This window comes from Echinops telfairi, unplaced genomic scaffold, assembly GCF_000313985.2.
Source record: "Echinops telfairi isolate 266 unplaced genomic scaffold, ASM31398v2 ScPeMD7_443;HRSCAF=831, whole genome shotgun sequence".
NCBI classification, from domain to species: Eukaryota; Metazoa; Chordata; class Mammalia; order Afrosoricida; family Tenrecidae; genus Echinops; species Echinops telfairi.
Window position 1 is genome coordinate 58,261,920 of NW_022104341.1, and position 18,546 is coordinate 58,280,465.

The following is an 18,546-nucleotide window of genomic DNA, read 5'->3' on the forward strand; positions in this document are numbered from 1 at the left end:
GGGGAGCGGGGAGGGAGGGGAAAAATGAGGACCTAATGTCGGGGGTTTAAATGGAGAGAAAATGTTTTGAGAAACGATGTACAAATGCGCTTTACATAATTGATGTGTGTATGGATTGGGATAACAGTTGTATGAGCCCCTAATAAAATGTTAAAAAAAAGAAAAAAAAACAAAAAACAAAAACAAACAAACAAACAAACAAACCCCAGACTCTCAGGGCTGAAGCTCCAGAGAGCACAGTCAAGTAAGGCTCGGTGACAAGTCCAGGTGTGTATCACCTGTCTGTCCCAAACCTCAGGGCTGCCCTTTGCTCTATTTTTCCCAACATGGACTCAAACATTGTGTACACATAAGTATATGCATTATATATCTATACCAACGTGGATGGTAAGATTTGAAATTTTATTTTGCATATCAGGTTTTTATAAAGCTATGGTAGTATAGCTGAAAGAAGATGTTAAATTAGCTTCAACAAATCAAACCCCATCTTTATTTTCTCCACAATTATGTCAGTAAATATGTGATTATTTATAGGTAAGCTTATAGTATAGTTGAAGGCCTTATCACAGGGTCACTTAAATAGCTGAAGGATTATTTGAGAATTTTCTTTATACTTTTTCATAAATACATTATCCAAAATATTTCAGATGCAGTTGACTGCTGTCTCTCAGCATCTGCTCCCCCTGTTTGTAGTTTGAGAGTGTGCTTGGCCATAAGGCACTAAATTCTCTCCTGGGAGTTGTGGGGGCAGAAGGGACTCTGATTTGAGGTAACGTGTCTTTGAAACTTTGTCCTTACAAGAACTGGCAATAAGTTCTCCTAGCCCAGTGGTTCTCCACCTTCCTCATGCTGCGACCCTTTAATACAGTTCCTCATGTTGTGGTAACCCCTAACCATACAATTATTTTCGTTGCTACTTCATCACTGTCATTTTGCTACTGCTGTGAATCGGGCGACCCCTGTGAAATTGCCATTTGACCCCCAAAGGGGTCGTGACCAACAAGTTGAGCACTGCTGTGGCCTTTCTTGTCTTTTCTTCTGATTGGAGATGATGAGCCCTGGAGCAGCCATCTCTGGTCCAAAGATCGGGCCCTGTGCTGAGAATGTTAGGGCCACCCTGCTGTGGGGTGCTGATGAGGCAATTCAGGTATGTCGTAAACCTGTCAGACAGACTGAAGCTGTTCCCAGGCTCTATAGGGAAACACATCAATAGGCCTCTTCTCCCAGGGAGTAGCTGGTGGGTATGAAACACAGCCTTTTGGTTAGCAGCTGAGAACTTAACCACTGTCCTGCTAGGACCACTTAGGCCTGCCCTAACTCTTAAACTCGTGTGTTACACACTTCTAGATGGTTAACATGCACAGAAATAAAACTCCATCTTCTTAGATTCACCCTTAGAAACACTTCGGTGTGTTTTTTGTTATTGTGGGTTAGCCTACTCATTATGCTTCCAATACAGTTGTCCTTACATATTTGATTTTCTTCACCAATAGGCCTGAGGGTGGGGGTGGGGACTACCACAGTGCTCTTAAGTCCACTGCTACTAAAGATGTGAATAGTGGACGTAAATATATGTCAGGATTGTATTAGATTCTATTTTATAGAGAATTCCTTTTATATCAGAAAGATAGATATTATTCACAGCCACTAAAATGAAATTTAATTCTATAAATGAGTACTTATGTATTGTTATAATGTCATATAATTCACATGTCATTTAATTCAATAGTTCAGTCATATTAAAAAGAGTTGTAGAATCATAGCCAAAATCAATTTTAGAACATTTACTTCCTTCTTGTACCCATTGTGACAAGCCTCTATTTCCCTCCAAGAACTCATCAATGCAGTCACTATCTCTTTAGTTTCATCCATCCTGGATTTCATATGCAGAAAACAGAGAAAAGAAAATACATAAAAACGAAGCAAACCCCCCACTGTACTCTGCAGGGGAGCAAGGCTCTTCACATCCCTGGTCTATGGTCAGCCGGGATTCACCAGGGACTTGGACCCTGGGGATGGATGTTGGGCTCCTACTTTATCCACAGCCTTCTGAAAAGGTGTGTTCACAATTTACGCTCTGGACCATTCCCTCCTACCGATTGGGATTCTATTATTTATAATCGTTGGATCTCACTTGCTATAAATGAGCATTTAGTAGGTAAGCCAATTCATGGTGACAGAAATGAATGTCTTCTGCCTCCTCCCCCCAATATTTTACTTATAAGTTGCTAAATACTTCAAAGGCACTGCTGGCTTGGGTGCTGGTGAGCAATGTCTTTTTTTGAGCAGTACAGCTGACACTTCCATTGATGATATGAAACAGCCGGTCACAACAATAGTGACAATGATGAGGAATGTGATGGGTCCACTCCATTGAGCACCTAATATTACCTCAAATGATGGCTGTTCAGCTCACAAAACATTTACCGCAATGATTTGGGTAGATTTGCAATAATACTTTCTGACCTGTTTAAGGAGTGCTTTTGTAAGTTATATAAATATTTTTAAGTGGGGAAATAAAATTTTAAATCTTACAGTAACAGATGTCTCCAGACTAAACTAAAGTTTTCTTTCATAGGAGAATCTGATGATAGATCCACATAATGTTTCTATCAAATTCCCAGTGGAATCCAGGTTTTCTGGAGCCATTGAGGCTGAATATATCTTAGACATGAAAACCTTGAAATAATCTTAAACCCCAGACTAAAACTAGTTCCTGAAATATTATTTGAAGGAAAGAACAGTAATCTAGCCTAATTGGTAGAACATGTCTGCCAGGCACACCGTGCTCTTTGAGAAGCGTTATCTATGTGGGGCCATGCTGACAACAGTAGCGTGAAAGACTAGATGGGAGTTTAGAGGAACGTGATTCTGCTAACCACAGTGGAACAATCTGAAGATGAACAGGTGGAAGGGTGGCACAACTTGAACAATGTAGTACATGTTATTGAAATGTGCCTGTAGAAATTATTGAAAGGTGTGTATGATTGGCTAGATTTTGTGTAGATTTTCATAAAAAAATTAAAATACTATATCTCAAGACATTTAATTTTACTTTAAATAAGTTCTAGTTCATTGAAGGGAAGGAAGATCTACAAATGTATATAGAGTCTCTTTTACCTTCTGTCTTCTGCTCATCAAAGGCTGATTCTAATGGAGGGCCAAAGAGGGGAGCAAGGGCCACAGTGTCGTCTGGAGGCTTTTTGCTAAATCATATACATCAAAGCAAACAAAGAGAAATATAGGGATTATTAATGCAAGTTTTCAAGCTTTCATCTATTTCTCTAGGTGATACAGAGATACTGTGTGTATATATGTGTGTGTACAGTTGTATAGCATGCCTACCAGCATGTGTATACAAAGACCCCACGGGACTAGAAAGTGGTATAAAGGATGTCAGATATGCAAACATGCTCTGGGACAAGAGAGCTGGTAGAAGATCTCTGATACCCAGACTGTGGCCTAACAGAAATACGTTAGAGGAAATAAACTCTAGTCTGAGCATGATGATTATTATATCGACACGAGGAAATATTAGAGATTTACTGAAATGTGCTTCCCCCCCACTCAGACCTCAAAACAAACAAACATTCCACTACCAACAACAACAAAAAAGCTCCCCCCAATTTTTATTGGTCTTCATTAATCTGGCTGTAATTAATAGAGCTGATGATTAGCAACTCATAGTGACCTTATAGGACAGGGTGGAACTGCCCCTGTAGGTTTCCATGAGTGTAATAACTATATGGGAATAGGAAGCTTTGTCTTTCTCCTGTGGTGGAGCAGCTGGTGATTTTGAACCGCTGACCAACACATAATCATTCAGTGAGTGACTGAGTTAAGATTAGTAAAAAATTATGTGTTGGGAGGTTGGGTGACCAGACACCCAGGATATCAGTGTTTGTGTTTGAATAAGAAAAGTGCCCTTCCAGATTATAATTCCATTTCTACCCACCCAAAAGACTAGCCATATTTCCTAATGCCATAAAATAGCACATTTCAGAAACAAAGCAGAATATAAAAAAATCAAGGTGGATATGGGGGGTGGCAGGACAACAATAAGGTCACTTCTCATTGTTTCTTCTATCTTTTACTCTAGGGAGATTATTACCAAATGGCTGCACAATGTTTTCGTTTCTTTGCTAGACCTGATTCTCTTGACTGATCCTAATAAATGCTCTCTCTCTTTCTGTGTGATATGTGAAAAGATGGAGAGGAGAGGAGAGGGACTGGAGAAATGGGGGGCAGGGGAATGTAAAAGAAGTCAGCTTTTAAGTAGTATTCATAGCTGTTTTTTGTTTTTAAGCCTATTTGTACAATACTTACCTAACTGAAGAATATACAGTAAACCCTAGGTTCCCAAACTTATTTGGCGTACCACCTCCTTTTGAGGGGGCAAAAAAATCCCCTGAATGACTTAGCACACCCTTGGCAATGAAACACCTTTGTACTATAGCCCACAGTCCAGAATAAAGTGCAGGTATCTGCTTTGGCAGCCCCGCTAGATTATTCAAGCACCTCAGGGGGCAGAACTGCCCACTTTGGGAAATATTGGTGTAAATACTCCGTGTTGCCAAAATCCAAGACAGCATTGAAGAAGACTCCTGTGGTGTGAAGGGTGGGATGACCCTATGCTGGAACTGTAATCCTCTCCACGGGGGAATGAGACCATAGTGCAGGTCAGCATTCCAGAAAGCAAAAGACCCTTTCTAGTGGACTAACCCTTCTGACGGATGGTTACTTCATATGATCATAGATTACTTCATTTGTAGGCCAGTCCTTATGAGACATGATACACATTTGGACTGTGCTATGAAAAAGAGAAAGACCCTCAATGAGATGGATTGACACAGTGGCTTCAACAATGGACTCAAAGATAGCACAAAGAGGCAATGTTTTGTTGTGTTGTACACGGCTTTGTTATGCCTCAGCACGGACTCAACAATCTATGGGGAGGTCTTTAACTAAGAGGCAGCCAGGAGATTAGCCCGGAGGAGATTTGCTTCAGTGTTAACAGGGCATGATGTCTTACATGAAATATAACTAATATCTTCCATGCTTACCTTACAAGTTCTGGAGTTGGTGTGGAACGCCTGGGTCTTGCCACTTCTTCACCTGATACACAGGATAGAGGGAATTTTTAGTCCTATTTTTTTTATTTTACCATTTCTCTCTGACATCTTTTAGGAGCTATGCTTGGAAACTCTGAGATTTAAACTCTCCTCGATAACCAGTTCAATATTAAATCTTTCCAAAATAAACCCAGAAAACATGCTCTTGCCTGGCAAGGCAACAGTCATGAATTAGGCATTTTCTCAGGTGTTTGTGAAACTTCATTCAGAAAGGAAATTCCACAATAAGCCATTAAATTTATTTGTATATTGTAAGGCCTTGTGGAAGAGCACACCATTCCTCGAATATCTGTTGTGGTGATCAGTTCTTTTACTCAATTAGCATGACCATACTAAGCCAGTCCATATGTACACAGACATGCATCCAGCATTCTAAGCCTGCTCTTTCCTTGAAATGCCAAGAAAACATCATACCTCCAATTCTATGCCATGAATTTAGGATTTCCTGGAGCGTGTTGTATGCAGCAGAGGAAAATTGTAATCTGTGCCTATGCGAACTTATGTATCACTTTGGTTGATTATATTTTCATATCAAATAAGACAAATAGGACCATTGATCTTTCTAGCCTCCTCCTTCCTCCAACCCCACCAACAAACACATCGTTAAATTCATTTCTAAATTTAAATGACATGTCAAGACTTAACAAATATAGAAAGACTGCATTTTTTCCCCAAAGGAACATTCAATTTAAGAATTCAATATTCACCATTCTGAACCTATAGAATTCCTCTATGATTACAAAATTCAATATTCACCATTCTGAACCTATAGAGTTCCTCTATCATTACAAGATGTCTTTAGTGTAAAAAAGAAAGAAAAGAAGAAGAAAGGTAAGCTTGAAACGTTAAGCCTAAGAGCACATAATTCAAATGTATACATCCTCTAAGACCCAAGGAACTAGTCCTTCTTTCAAATAATGCTCTATTTCTTGTAGCTAAAACATACTTACTGGATAAGTTCCTTTTAATTGCACCCTAGAATTAGAAATAGACACTATAAGGTTTAAGACCACATAGATGTTATATACAATATGTATACTTGTTATTGCGTTACACTGAACTAAGAAATGCGCAGGTGGGGAAAATTTTTTTAATCACATTCAAGTTGGAAATTGTAGACATACTCTCATAAATCAATTTTTCATTGGACTTAAGGCTTTTGAGAGGAAGGGAGGATAAAAAGATTTCTTGTGAATGAGAAAAAACCCTTACCTGGGTAGATTTGACAAATTAACGACAAACAACGAAAAGTTTGTTAAAAAGAAAAAAATCGAAACTTTGAACTCTAGCAGCCAAGAAGTACAGTATATCCAAGACTATTATAATCCATAACACAGTTTGATACCTTCTGATACTTTTAGAAAGGCTACTATCTGCTTTTGGTCAAGTAGGATTCATAAGTTGATGGTCTGAACAGCCATCAGTTTACTAAGGCGATCTTCAAAGATTTAAATGGCAAGTATTAAGGAAAAGGGAATATTGTGTAGGCATTGTCACTGGGTGATGTTTTATCCAGCAAATTTGAGAATTCCATTCAACCTCCCTAGGTTATTTCCACCAGCCTGTCAATCCATCTATCAGGCACCATTTATTTATCTCAAGGGTTTGCAATGCAAATAACTCTATTAGGAATAACCTCCTAACTCCATCTCTAATTTTCTTAACTCCAAACTTACTGCTATGAAGTCAATTCAGACTCATAGTAACCCTCTAATAAGAATAGAACTGCTCTCTGTGGGATTCCAGAACAGTACATCTTTAGAGGAACCGAAAATTTTTCTTCTATGAAGTGGGTTTGAACTACTGACCTTGTGGTTAGCAAACCAACACATAACTCACTAGGCCACCAGGGCTCCTTTATGGCACCATAACACCTTAAAATAAGAAGCACGGACTAGAACCAACATTTTAATGTGAAATCAGAAACAATGAAAAGTGCACGGGGCACTAGCAGAATGGTAGGTTGCCAGGAGCTTAGCATCCTGGAGTAGGGCATGGATTGGCATGGTAAGTCTTAGGAGAAAGACAGGGGCAGGGATGGGGATGTGTGTGCGTGTGTGAATGGTTGTAAGTATAAGAAGATATGACCATGAATGACTTGTGTTTGACCATCAAAGACATATTTTCCCTATTTTACACCTTTGATGAAGGCACAACTCATTGACCACAAATATTATGAGGGGGCTTTAAAAACAATACCATTATCTTAAAAACAACAACAGGTGCCTAACATGTAAATTTTATTTTGCAAATTCAAAAAGCTTACCTGTAAAAATTATATTAATACGATTTGTCAAATGACATTTGGGGACATTTGTCTGAATGAGAATGTATAGAATATTCATCATGGCATTAATTGTATTAAGTTACTACAAATTGAAGAAGAATCTCCTAAATGTCTATTATGGAGGGACTGGCTATGTAAATAGTCTTATGCTACAAAGGAAAACCACGTAGTCATTAAAAAAGGATAAAGTATATTCAAGTCTATATACCTTATAGACTTAACAAGAAAAGAACCATTATCTTTAATTTGATTTTTCCATGAGATTTTTGAAGTCCACTCTTATGCTTAATTTTCTCAAGTTATAAATTACAACTCAGGACCAGACATCAACAACAGACCCGTAAATAGCTTCTTTCCTTATTTCCTAAAGACTTACTAGAATTTTCTATCCGATTTTGAAAGTTTTAATCAGAACAAGGATCCATTAGATGCTTTCTTTAAGTGAGCAATGATTTATCATCATAAAGTGGATGGATTCATCTTTAAAGCTATATTTCATAGTGCAATATGATAATTTTCCTAATATGTATATCATATAAAGAATTACTATAGTATTAGTAAAAAGAAACCTTTTACAGCAGTATGTTCATTTATATCTGTTATGGTTGTAAGGGAGTTTGGATACAAGTTTTCTTTGGGAAAGTAAGGCTATGGACAGAAATAACTATATACATAAACTGTTCTAGGGACCTAAAATGTTATTTGCAGTTACAGAATTTCGGATAATGAGTTGTCTATTTAATAAGGCTTGAAGGAAAGAGACAGGGTGCCCAGTCCCCAGTAGTCACTCACAAGGTTAATAAGTTGGCATTGAGGAAACAGGGCCCCCGCAGTACTGAGTTCTGCGATCCAGGAGTGCAAGAACTCCAGGGGCGTAATGCAGACTACTTGGCTCTCTGTCCAACTCCTTTTATGAAAAGTGTAAAATACCCACGAAGCTAAGAAAGGCACAAAGCAGCTTTGTCTTCACCTGTTCCCAGGTGGACCAAATTCATTCAACAGGTATTTACTGTGGAGGCTGTAAAGCCGCAGCCCTTGTAACATTTTTATGGAATACCTCCAGGAAGGGACAGTCCCCAGGTAAGCGTGGGCTGCCAAGGCAGAAAGGTGCAAGGAAACACTCTTGTTTAAAAATTAGAAGGAACAAAAATATTATTGATTTATAAGGAGCAGCTATTCCAAGGAGCAGCCACAGCAAGTCAGCAGCAACAGGAAAGGACACCCCGCTGCCAGCTGGAGTGGATGACCCCAGCCTGTCACAGCTGGGACAAGGTTCAGGCGATGGCCAGCAAGCAAGTCACGTTCAGGCACAACAGCACTCAATGAAAACAACAAGGACCCTTCTCCTCCTCCCTGTGCGGCATTTTCCTCTTTTCAATATTGTTGATGTAGGTACATTCGGAATCAATTCCTTTCATTTTCAATAAGCGAATTCACTAAGAATAAGTGACCACCTAATCACAGGGGTCGCATCACCCACAGCTGAAAGCCATCCCTGAAAAGGGCGAAACGCTCTAGTAGAAACGGTCCATCTTAAACATTGTAAGGCAGCATCACCAATGTACCAGCTAGGACAGGATAGGGACTCAAACAGAAACCCATTCATTGACTTGGCACAGGCCGGAGGGCATTTCAGAGAGTGCTGCTTTAGTCCTGTTCCCTCTCCAAGGGCCGACCAGACAGAGAAGCCCATTTCCAACATGGCCAAGACAGTCCTCTTTGTTTCTTTAAATTTCCAATATTCATCAGCCGGAGGGAAATGACTGCGATTTGACCTTGAGCAGTCCGAAGGGACACTTCCTCAGTCTTTCTAAGTTGGTTGTCTATGACACACTTAGGACTGGGTCACAGCCTGCAGGGTTCCCTCAAAGCATGCCTCTTTCTACCTAATGGAAATTGGGATTACATAACAGCACGTCCTGATCAGCATAAATTATAGCCCAGAGGGACGTTTTCAACTGAGGTTTCAATGCAATCTGGTTGAAACCTTGTCTCCCTACTTTCTTCTTTGTCCTTCTCATAGTTTCTCTTTGCTATGAACAGCTATAGTGCTTTCTAGTCAGCTTCAAACCTTGCATGTAGACACGCACATTTACACACACACATGCGTGTCCTTTTATTGTTTTCAATTACAATTTCTTTTTAAATTGGAAATTCCAATGGAGGATTCATTTTGCTATGGAAAGTGCTAGGTTAACCCCACACAATTCCCTGCGCACTTTGAGGACCAGTTTCTAACCAGAAATCCTAATTCACTGGCCTCATTCAACCTTGAGCTACTATAAATTCAACGGGAAATCCACCTGGCCGCATTTCTCTATAGACTGTTAGGGTAAAGATGTAGCGAGTTCTTACCGGACTGCGCCTCTGTGATCAGCACAAAGGAAGAGAGAAGAGACACCTGGTCAGAGAACGGAGGGCCAGGCGACAGGCTGGGCAGCAGGAGCGTCACAAACAGCAACCACACACACGCACCAAACAGGCCAAAGGAACGTAAGTAGCTTGTGTGTTTGGAGCTTATTGAAACCAGAGGTACTTTGGAGAACTTAAAAGAAATAATATTTATGAAATAATAGAACTTTGTTAATGGGGAGGCAACTATTTTTAGCCATGCATATACATGAACAAAGCAGAAATGTGCAAGAAACGTTTACCTATGTCTTGTAAGGAGTTTTTCTCCAGATTGTTTGGTGTGAGAGGACAATGACCGAGAACAGGAAGGACAGGCACACCATTGCCTCGAGCAATGTGTGAGCGACCCCAAACATAGCGCATTTCCTACACAATTAGGGCTTAAAGGAAGCCTCAAGAGAATCAGACAGCAGGCCGAAGGAAACCCTTTCGTTGCTTCCTGTCAGTTTGTTGCACTGTGATGGCTTGAGTGTTGCTAAGATGCCAAGGGGATTCCAAACACCAGCAGGCCACCCGTGGTAGGCACGTTTCAGCAGAGCGCCCAGAGCAAGACAGGCTAGTTAGCCAAACTTTAGTCAAAGAGAATCTGATGATCGCAATAGAATACTTGCCAACATAGTGCTGGAAGTGAGCTCTGAGCTGGAAAGCACCACATCACAGCCACAGTCGGCTCCCACCTACCAGTGAGCGTGAAGATGGTGCGGAACTCGGACAACATTTCATTCTGTTATATATAACAGAAAGTTATATATATATCTAGTTGCCATGGACTCACTGCCACCCACTATTCTGACTCACAACAACCTTATAGGACAGGGTAGAACTGCTCCCGTGGGTTTCTGAGACTAACTCTTTATGGGAGTAGAAAGCCTCATCTTTCTCCCACAGAGAAGCAGGCGGTTTCAAACTGCTGACATTGTGGTTAGCAGCCCAGCACATAGCCCACGAATGCGGCCTAAGGTTGTCATGAGTTGTAGCTAACTCCCTGACAGCAAACGACTTTGTTAACTGGGGTTTCTCTTTAAGGTGCCATGGAATGTGTGGTATGAAAACACTTTCTGACGGTACTCGTGCTAGTGATTTGGGTGGTGATACTGTAGCGAGCAAGATGCGATGCCGCTAACAAACACAGATGAAAATAATGAAAGCTGTCTAGCGCCAGTAGGACGTTGGTGGACCAGATGATGTCCGGCAAAACAAAATCAGCAGTCGTACTTCTTTTTTCTTTCACCCGTCAAACCTTCTCTATCGCTGGATTATGAATTTACTGTAACAATCTCCCTGTTTTCTCCTTTAGGGTCCTTCTGCAGCAACAGGCGTGAGTAGGATGTGAGTGGGGAAAGAACTGCTGACCAAGAGTCTCGCTTTCAGGTGTGGGCTAGTCCATGGACTCCTCAGAGGTGACTTGGGATCTAGTACTGACCACATCCGGAAGCATCAAACAGAAGCATAGCCAGGAGGCTGATGGAGTGACGGAGCTGGTCCCACTCTCCAAAATATAGACAGCAAATGAGTCTTTTTATGATAGAAAAAAAAGTGAGACTCTAAGACACACAGGGAGTTAAATGGGCTGAGCCCGCACTGAGATCTCTGCTCTCCCATTCTTAGATTCCAGCTGGGAGTCAAGCATGGCGCTGTCAGAGGGATCCTAAGGCAGAGAGCGATGGTAGCTGTTGGCCAGAAGCCATTACTTGTCCAACTAGTTTTGTAAGTATTTGGGACTCTAGACATACGTATTCTAGTCCACTTTACTTCTAATGTTTGCCTTATTTGTCTCGTATTCCACATCCATATCAACCTCAGTGTTCTTAAAAAATGAGTATGCATTCATGAAATTTACATTAAAAATTGTGAATATGTATTTCTGGGTTCAAAATATTTTACTGACTAATCAATATTATGTTTTGAAAGAAAAAGGGATGCTTTTACATGAAATATAGGAGTTTATAATTTTAGATTCAATTATATGGCAAATGACTTCCATATAAAATACAGAGTTTAAAAATGACACCCCAAGATAAAATTATGAGAAGTAATGAAAAAACAGAATGCAGGATACAATCAATCATAGAAGGGCAGAACCTTAAATTCAAGAGCATTTATTAATTTAAGTTGATAGAGAAAAACGCAACTTTAATTCTATTAAACCACCAGATCAAGGTATATCTTGATTTTCAACAGTTTTGAAACTTGGATTAGTTTAGTCACTAGTTGATATTTATACTTTTCCAGTAAAAAACCATCCAGGAGCTCCTGTGGTGTAGTGCGATATGTGTTGGGCTGCTAACTGCAAGGTCAGCACTTTGAAACCACCAGCTGCTCCCAGGCAGAAAGTTGAGGATTGAGAGTTAGTCTCAGAAACCCACGGGGGAAATTCTACCCTGTCCGATAAGGTTGCTATGTGTCAGAATCAACTTGAAATCAGTGAGTTTGGTTCGAATAAAAAACATCCTTGTACAATTTTGGCAAGTTTATTTGCAAATGCCATCCTCCTTACAGTGTTTTAGGGGAACAGCTGCTCAAATTCATGCAGTCACAGCTGAATTAATCAGAATCCAGAAATCTACTGAAATTATAAGCTGTGGAAAGTACAGATCTATCTACCTCAAGACCTCTAATTAAACGCTATTGTAAATCCTTCAAATCAAAGGAACCCCAATCTTTTGAATTGATTTAATTGCAGGTATTTTATCTATATATCTATCTACCTATCTATATTTATCCATTGATCATTAATTGGAGTCTATGGGTAGGGCAAATTGTTTAGGATCTTGGTGAATAAACAAAATGTTAAGAGGTCTGAATCCACTCCAAAGCACCCTGGAATAAAGTCCTGGAAAAGCACCCCTGCACAATTAGGCACAGACAGAGCCAGGCCTCTGTGGAGCGCAGCTCTACTCGGACGCACATCAGGTAAACTCCGTGGCAACTGGCCACGGTGCGCTGTGGAATCAACTCGAAGGAGAGAGTAGAACATCCAACCTGGGTTGTAATCTTCAGGGAGGAGCCCGGAGAGAAGCGCAGTGAAGCGCTTCTCTGTGAAAGGAAAGGGCAACAGTCCAAACCCACAAGCCACTTCTCTGCAGAAAGATGTGACCATGTGCTTCGCCAGACTCATGGCCTTAGAAAACCTATGGGGCTGCTAGGAGTTAGAATTGACGTGGTGACAATGGTTTGTTGTTGTTGCTGCTGCCGCTTTGGATCTTTAAGAGTACAGATTGCCAGGTCTTTCTCCCCCCCGTCACCGGTGGGTTCAAACTACAGAGCTTTGGGTGAGTAGCCAAGCACTTGCTTAGCCATTGGAATCCGAGCCTCTATAGGTTCTGCCACATTACAAGGACAGCAGGATCAGCATCAGCCTGGAGTGGAGGCTCTCCGAGGGTTAAAATTTTATTTCAGCCTTTCCTCATCATTTCTGAAGAACTTCAATGACTTTGGTGCTTGTTCTGCCAATATATAGAATTTGCTTTAAAGATAGAAGGAAACATATAGACATAAGTCACCCAGGGGATCTGGTTAAAATGTAGATGCTGACTCTATATATCTTCGTGGAAATACAAATTCCCTGTAGAAGGTTGAATGGGACTGAATCCACTTGAAGTCCTCAGGACCACTAACTAACCCTTTAATGTTAGGCAAATTTGCCCTCACTTTGAAACCACTGAGCCAGCCACTACTCCGTATGAATTCTTCATCACAGTCACCTTCACTTGTGGCAGGAGCAGCTTTTAAATCACTGGAAAGAACTATTTGCCCCAGTTCTGATTTAGAAGTTTAGAGACACAAGTAGGAGCAGATCTTCATAATCGGGGGCTGCCCAAAGTTATTCGGTCTGTCGGTGGCCAATTTGTATCCTATTGCAGCATTTGTATCAAACACAACATACCTCTAGTCAAAGTTAGAGGCTGTTCTTGATCATTTCTAATTCTGATTATAGTCATTTAAAAAAATCCCTCTGTTCCCAATTAAACATTAACTGGTCAAGGCCTGATTTCTTTTGGTTTTCTGATACATTCTGGAAAAGGTTTTGAAAATGTTTTATTTTTACCTCTACTTTTATTGTGGTGTTCTACCTAAAGATAACTCATGCTTTTATTTTGAGGCTTGGTGGCATAGTGGTTACAAGGTGGGCTGCAAGCTGCAAGGCCTACATTTTGAAATCACCAACTGCTCTGTGGGAGAAAGAGGAGGCTGTTCTAGTAAAGAGTTACAGTCTCAGAAATCCACAAGGGCAGTTCTACCCTGTCCTATGGGGCTGCGATGAGTCTGCATCGACTCGATGACAATGCGTTTCTAAAGGCCCCTTTCAAAGTTAGGACGAGCCCTTGTGGCACTGTTGGGTAAGCATTGAATTCCTAACAACAAGGTTAGTGGTTCAAACTCAACTGTTGCTCCTTGGGAGAAAGATGAGGCTTATCTACTCCCAGACATATTCACAGGCTAGAAAAGTTAATATTTGGCCCCAGATTTGACTCGATGACTGTGGTGGGTTTTCAAAGTTAGTAAACCTCCTAATTTATGATTTGTTCACTAAAGTGAAGACCTTTGGTTAGAACAAGTACCTCTGAAATTTATGTAATTTTAAGATAATGATGCCTCTTTAAGAGACAATACTGCAGCCAAAGTCCTCACAGATAGCATAATATCCTTACACTATATTATTGTTCTGTTTTGCTTAAAAGGATTAGCTTTAATTTAGTTATAGTCAAAACAATAAAGTCTTTGAGAATACATTTAAAAGGAAGCAATCAAACAATATCTCTTGCTTGCCAAGTTCACTATATAACTAGTCTTGCCTCTTTGTACACTGTCGTCATTGTTAAATCCAGTCTGAGGGGGAAATGTAAAGTGCCCAGTAAGGTTCACAGTACTAAACAAACATTCTAACCAGAGAGAATGCAGATCAGTTTCTTTCTGCTTTCTGATTCAGTTCACTAGATACTCAAAGTCCACTACTCCCGATTTGATTCTGGCTCATTGTGACTCTCTGTAGGGTTTCTGAGGCTGTAAATCTTTATAGGAACAGAGAGTCTGCTCTTTCTCCCTTCGAGCATGTGGTTGGTTTGAATTGTCCCCCTTTTTGGTTATCAGCCAACACTCACCCAACAGCACCACCAGAAGCATCTATCTGTCCCCCAATTGTAGGAGTTGACCTCAACTTAAACTTGTCCCTAAAGACATTAAGTCAGATTACAGTGAACATCTGCCTATCCAATTGGACATGGTCAAGATGGTATTCTGATACTCCACTGAGAAGAGAAAGAACCTATTATTGATATGGCATCATTATGGGGTGGCAAGCGGGAGGAATCAGCAACACAGTTCCGATGAGAATGCAGCAAACAAGCGTGGGAAGACTCATCCCTGAAGAAACGTGAGTGATAACGAAAAGGTAGACTTGTGAATTGCCTCGATGACAACGGGTTTGGTTTGACTTGGATACTTGTGGTTAGAATTACTCTAAGTAGGGCAGGAGGAATCCCATGAGGAACAGAGGATTATGAAACATCATAGCAAAATATCAGGCTATCCAGTCCTGTCATTGTTTGAGGAGGCCAAAAATTGATAATTTAGAAAAACATTGAAGGACAAAAAGAACAAATGGGACTTGCAAAATTTAAGCCAAGGTTCCTCAAGTATGCCAGTAATAGTACATTTGCACAAGACCTGCAGTGCATAGCCAACACTCAGTTACTCAGAATTGGGCAGTTTAGTTATTTTTAGTAACAAAGAAGCTCTTATTTTATTTTTGGACCCAAAGAAACCAGGGTCCCACATTTTGATTAATTGCAACATTTTGAGTTTACTTTTTGTCCTTTCTCCCTTCCCTCGTATCACATGAACTTCCTTATGTCCACTATCTGACTTGTGGTTCAGATAGTACCTGGTCTGGGCCCACGAGTGTGGGGTATGTAGTTATAGCACTGATTGCGGCATTCACTGAAGGTGAATGAACTAGAACAAGTCACGTCTTCATGCTAGTTAACACGGAGACACACTATTTTCATGTTCCCCAGTGGTGAGGTTATCTGGGGGCAGCCATGCATCACATTTTGGGAACATGTTTCCTATAAAACGGGCTACCATGCAGGAGTTTGGAGTAGAACTGTCTCAGTGTTCCTCTAAAATAAAACCATGTCGATTTATCTTACAAAGTTTGTGCTGCCGCTGAAAGTCACCCGTTATTTTGAAGCAGCATAACTGGGGATTTACGTGTCCTTGAGAGCCACCTTTTCAGACTGGAACTTCCAGCATGGGAGGGAATATTTCAAAACCAGCAGAGGTGGTGGTGCTAGTGGTGGTGGTATCTTGCTGGCTTAGTGCCCAGAGAGATGGGCAGAAAAATGAACAATAAAATTCCTCTCTCCTAGGTCAGCTACACAAGCATTCAGAGCGCTATCATGATGTACATTTAACCAAACATGAACTTGAACTGTCTTTTTTTGGCCTAGCATATGGTAGGTATGTGTAGCTTGAATAATTCAAGTGGAAGCTGCGATTAAGTGAAATTCAGTACCTACAATATGTGATCCTCTGCCTGTGGTTGAGACAGAGGCGAATCTTTACAAAAGTGCCCGTGACCCTTAATAACAGGGATGCAAAAATCACTTAGCAACCGACTTCCTTTTCCCCCCATGTGGCATAATTAGAACTTTCTCTGGTCCCCAGAGGTTTGTTTTAAAATTCAGTCTCTTGTCTAGATTTTAAACACATTTAGTCATTAGCTATGCAGATGGTGAAAATAAGCAGAATAAATAGAAAAAATAATGTTTGGCCAGAAAGTGGAAGGGGTTAATTTCTTACCGGACTTTTCCTCTAAAAGCGTAAGCATGGAGAAGAAAAAAAAAGAGAGAGAAAGAGAGAGAGATAAAGTATATTGAGAAGAAAAACCTGCTCAAGAATTAACTCCCTGTGGCAGGCAGGTCTCTAATGCACAGCTCCTGTGATGCTTTCTATGGGGGTCTAAGAAGCGCATTCCTAGGTTGCTGGCTTCGCTCAAGCTCCAACAGGCATAGATGTGGTCTCCATTTGAACACAGTTGAACCTTTCTTTTGAATAGTTTAATTTTGACAATAGAAAACATGGCTTGTAATAGTGAACGGAGTTAGAAAATATCACGATCCCCTTTCAGTCAGCACGGTCATGAAATCGACCAGGAGATGTTTCAGACGCTCCAGTCTCACCTCTCGTCAGGCCCCTTGACGAGCACATCAGTCCTTTGCCCGGTGCGTGGTCTCCAGCTCCCCAGGATGCTCTTTGATGATCTCAGCACCTGTCACATCTCTCTTGCTAACTCCGAGTCCCCGATAGGAGTGTCTGACCACATGATCCTTCTACATCTAGCCTTACGTGATCCCCGGAATCATTTTCCAAAGTCGGTGATGCACTATATTATCATTCAAAGACCTCCCCGTTAGTCAGACCCCATCCTATGGCACTTAATTCTTCCACACTGGCTGCCTTCCCATCAGGCCCTCATCTTCCATGTTTTCTGTGAAACCTCACTTCACTGAACATTCTCCTTGACATTCCCCAATACTTTGTGTCCTCCCAAACGCCTCTGCCTACTGCTCAAGCTACTTCTTCAGCCTTCGATGAGCTCTCTTCTCATTCTTCAAGGCCAATAGCATTTCTTCTATAAGGCCACCAAGTTTCCTGGCAAGAATAAGTTGTTACTTTCTCTTGTTTTATCATAGACGTTCTTTTTGTTTCAAATAATAAACAAATGTTGAGAACCTTCTATTAGTCTGACATTTATTAGCCTTAATGGGAAAATATAAAGGCATATTGACTACCGTATTATGTTCTCTATTATTTTGATATTTGTCTCCTCTAGATGATCAGTGCACAGTAATGGTTGCAAATGGACTCTATTCCAGCCACAAATGTTGTACTATAGTATACAATAGGCCCCAGGACAAGTATATGAATTCCTTTTTTGAATTCAATAAAAAACACTATGCAAATGCTTAAAGCAAATGTATTTCGAAATATGGAAAGATAAATTGCTCTCTGAAATAACACTTAACTGTCCATGGCCCAAGTGATGGGATCTCAGTTGAGCAGTTCCTTTGCCAGCTCCTGTAAATATTTTCCTTGATCCTACTTAACTGTTGATCTCTCTGCCCATTCGTGACCTCAGGTCCTAGAACATGCTACAAGGGTTCTGAGGACGTGGCATTGCTGTGCACAGACATTAGTGTAGAGATATGCCTTCAGATTTCCAGCTACAAATATCTCTTATAGTAAAAGTGAATGCTTCGGAATAACAAATGGTGCATAAGCGTCATAGCAAATGAAAATTATTAACAAAGCCCAGGTTTTCAATGAATGGACCAAAGGTCTTTTTGAGTTGAATCACAACTTTAAAGAGATTGTCAAGATAGGAGGAAAAGAATAGACTTTTGTATGTTCAAATTGGCTCAGCCCTTATTTCGGACATGCATTTGGCAAGCCACACCGTTGCTTAAATGCCATAATCTTCAAAACAGGGTTCACCACCACCTTGTACTGTTGTTGTAAGAACTAAAAAATGAGGGTCATCTCGATAGCTCACATTTATTATTTTACCCGAGGTGGGCGATGTTTCATTTAGGAAATGGAGGCTTAGCGAGTTCCAAGGTTACATGGTATCTAAAGAACATAGCTGTGACTGGAGCCCAGGTTCTGTAATTCAGAAAGCCTGGTCAGGGGCGTCCAAGTCCCGAAAGAGAG

At 40.7% G+C, this 18,546-nt stretch overlaps 1 protein-coding gene across 14 annotated transcripts in view; it reads right to left on the reverse strand.

The window, feature by feature from the left end:
- SGIP1 (SH3GL interacting endocytic adaptor 1) overlaps positions 1-18,546 on the reverse strand; it is a 265,833-nt gene that overhangs the window by 95,638 nt on the left and 151,649 nt on the right. For 7 of the 14 annotated variants that reach the window (XM_045291785.1, XM_045291794.1, XM_045291793.1 and 4 more), the window contains 5 exons: positions 16,636-16,647; positions 9,775-9,786; positions 6,083-6,107; positions 5,064-5,115; positions 3,121-3,206 (listed from right to left, as the gene is read on the reverse strand). In XM_045291785.1, the coding sequence (XP_045147720.1) occupies positions 3,121-3,206; positions 5,064-5,115; positions 6,083-6,107; positions 9,775-9,786; positions 16,636-16,647 (187 nt within the window). The remainder of the gene's footprint in view (positions 1-3,120; positions 3,207-5,063; positions 5,116-6,082; positions 6,108-9,774; positions 9,787-16,635; positions 16,648-18,546) is intronic. The other 7 variants (XM_045291799.1, XM_045291796.1, XM_045291791.1 and 4 more) reach the window with 2 other exon arrangements.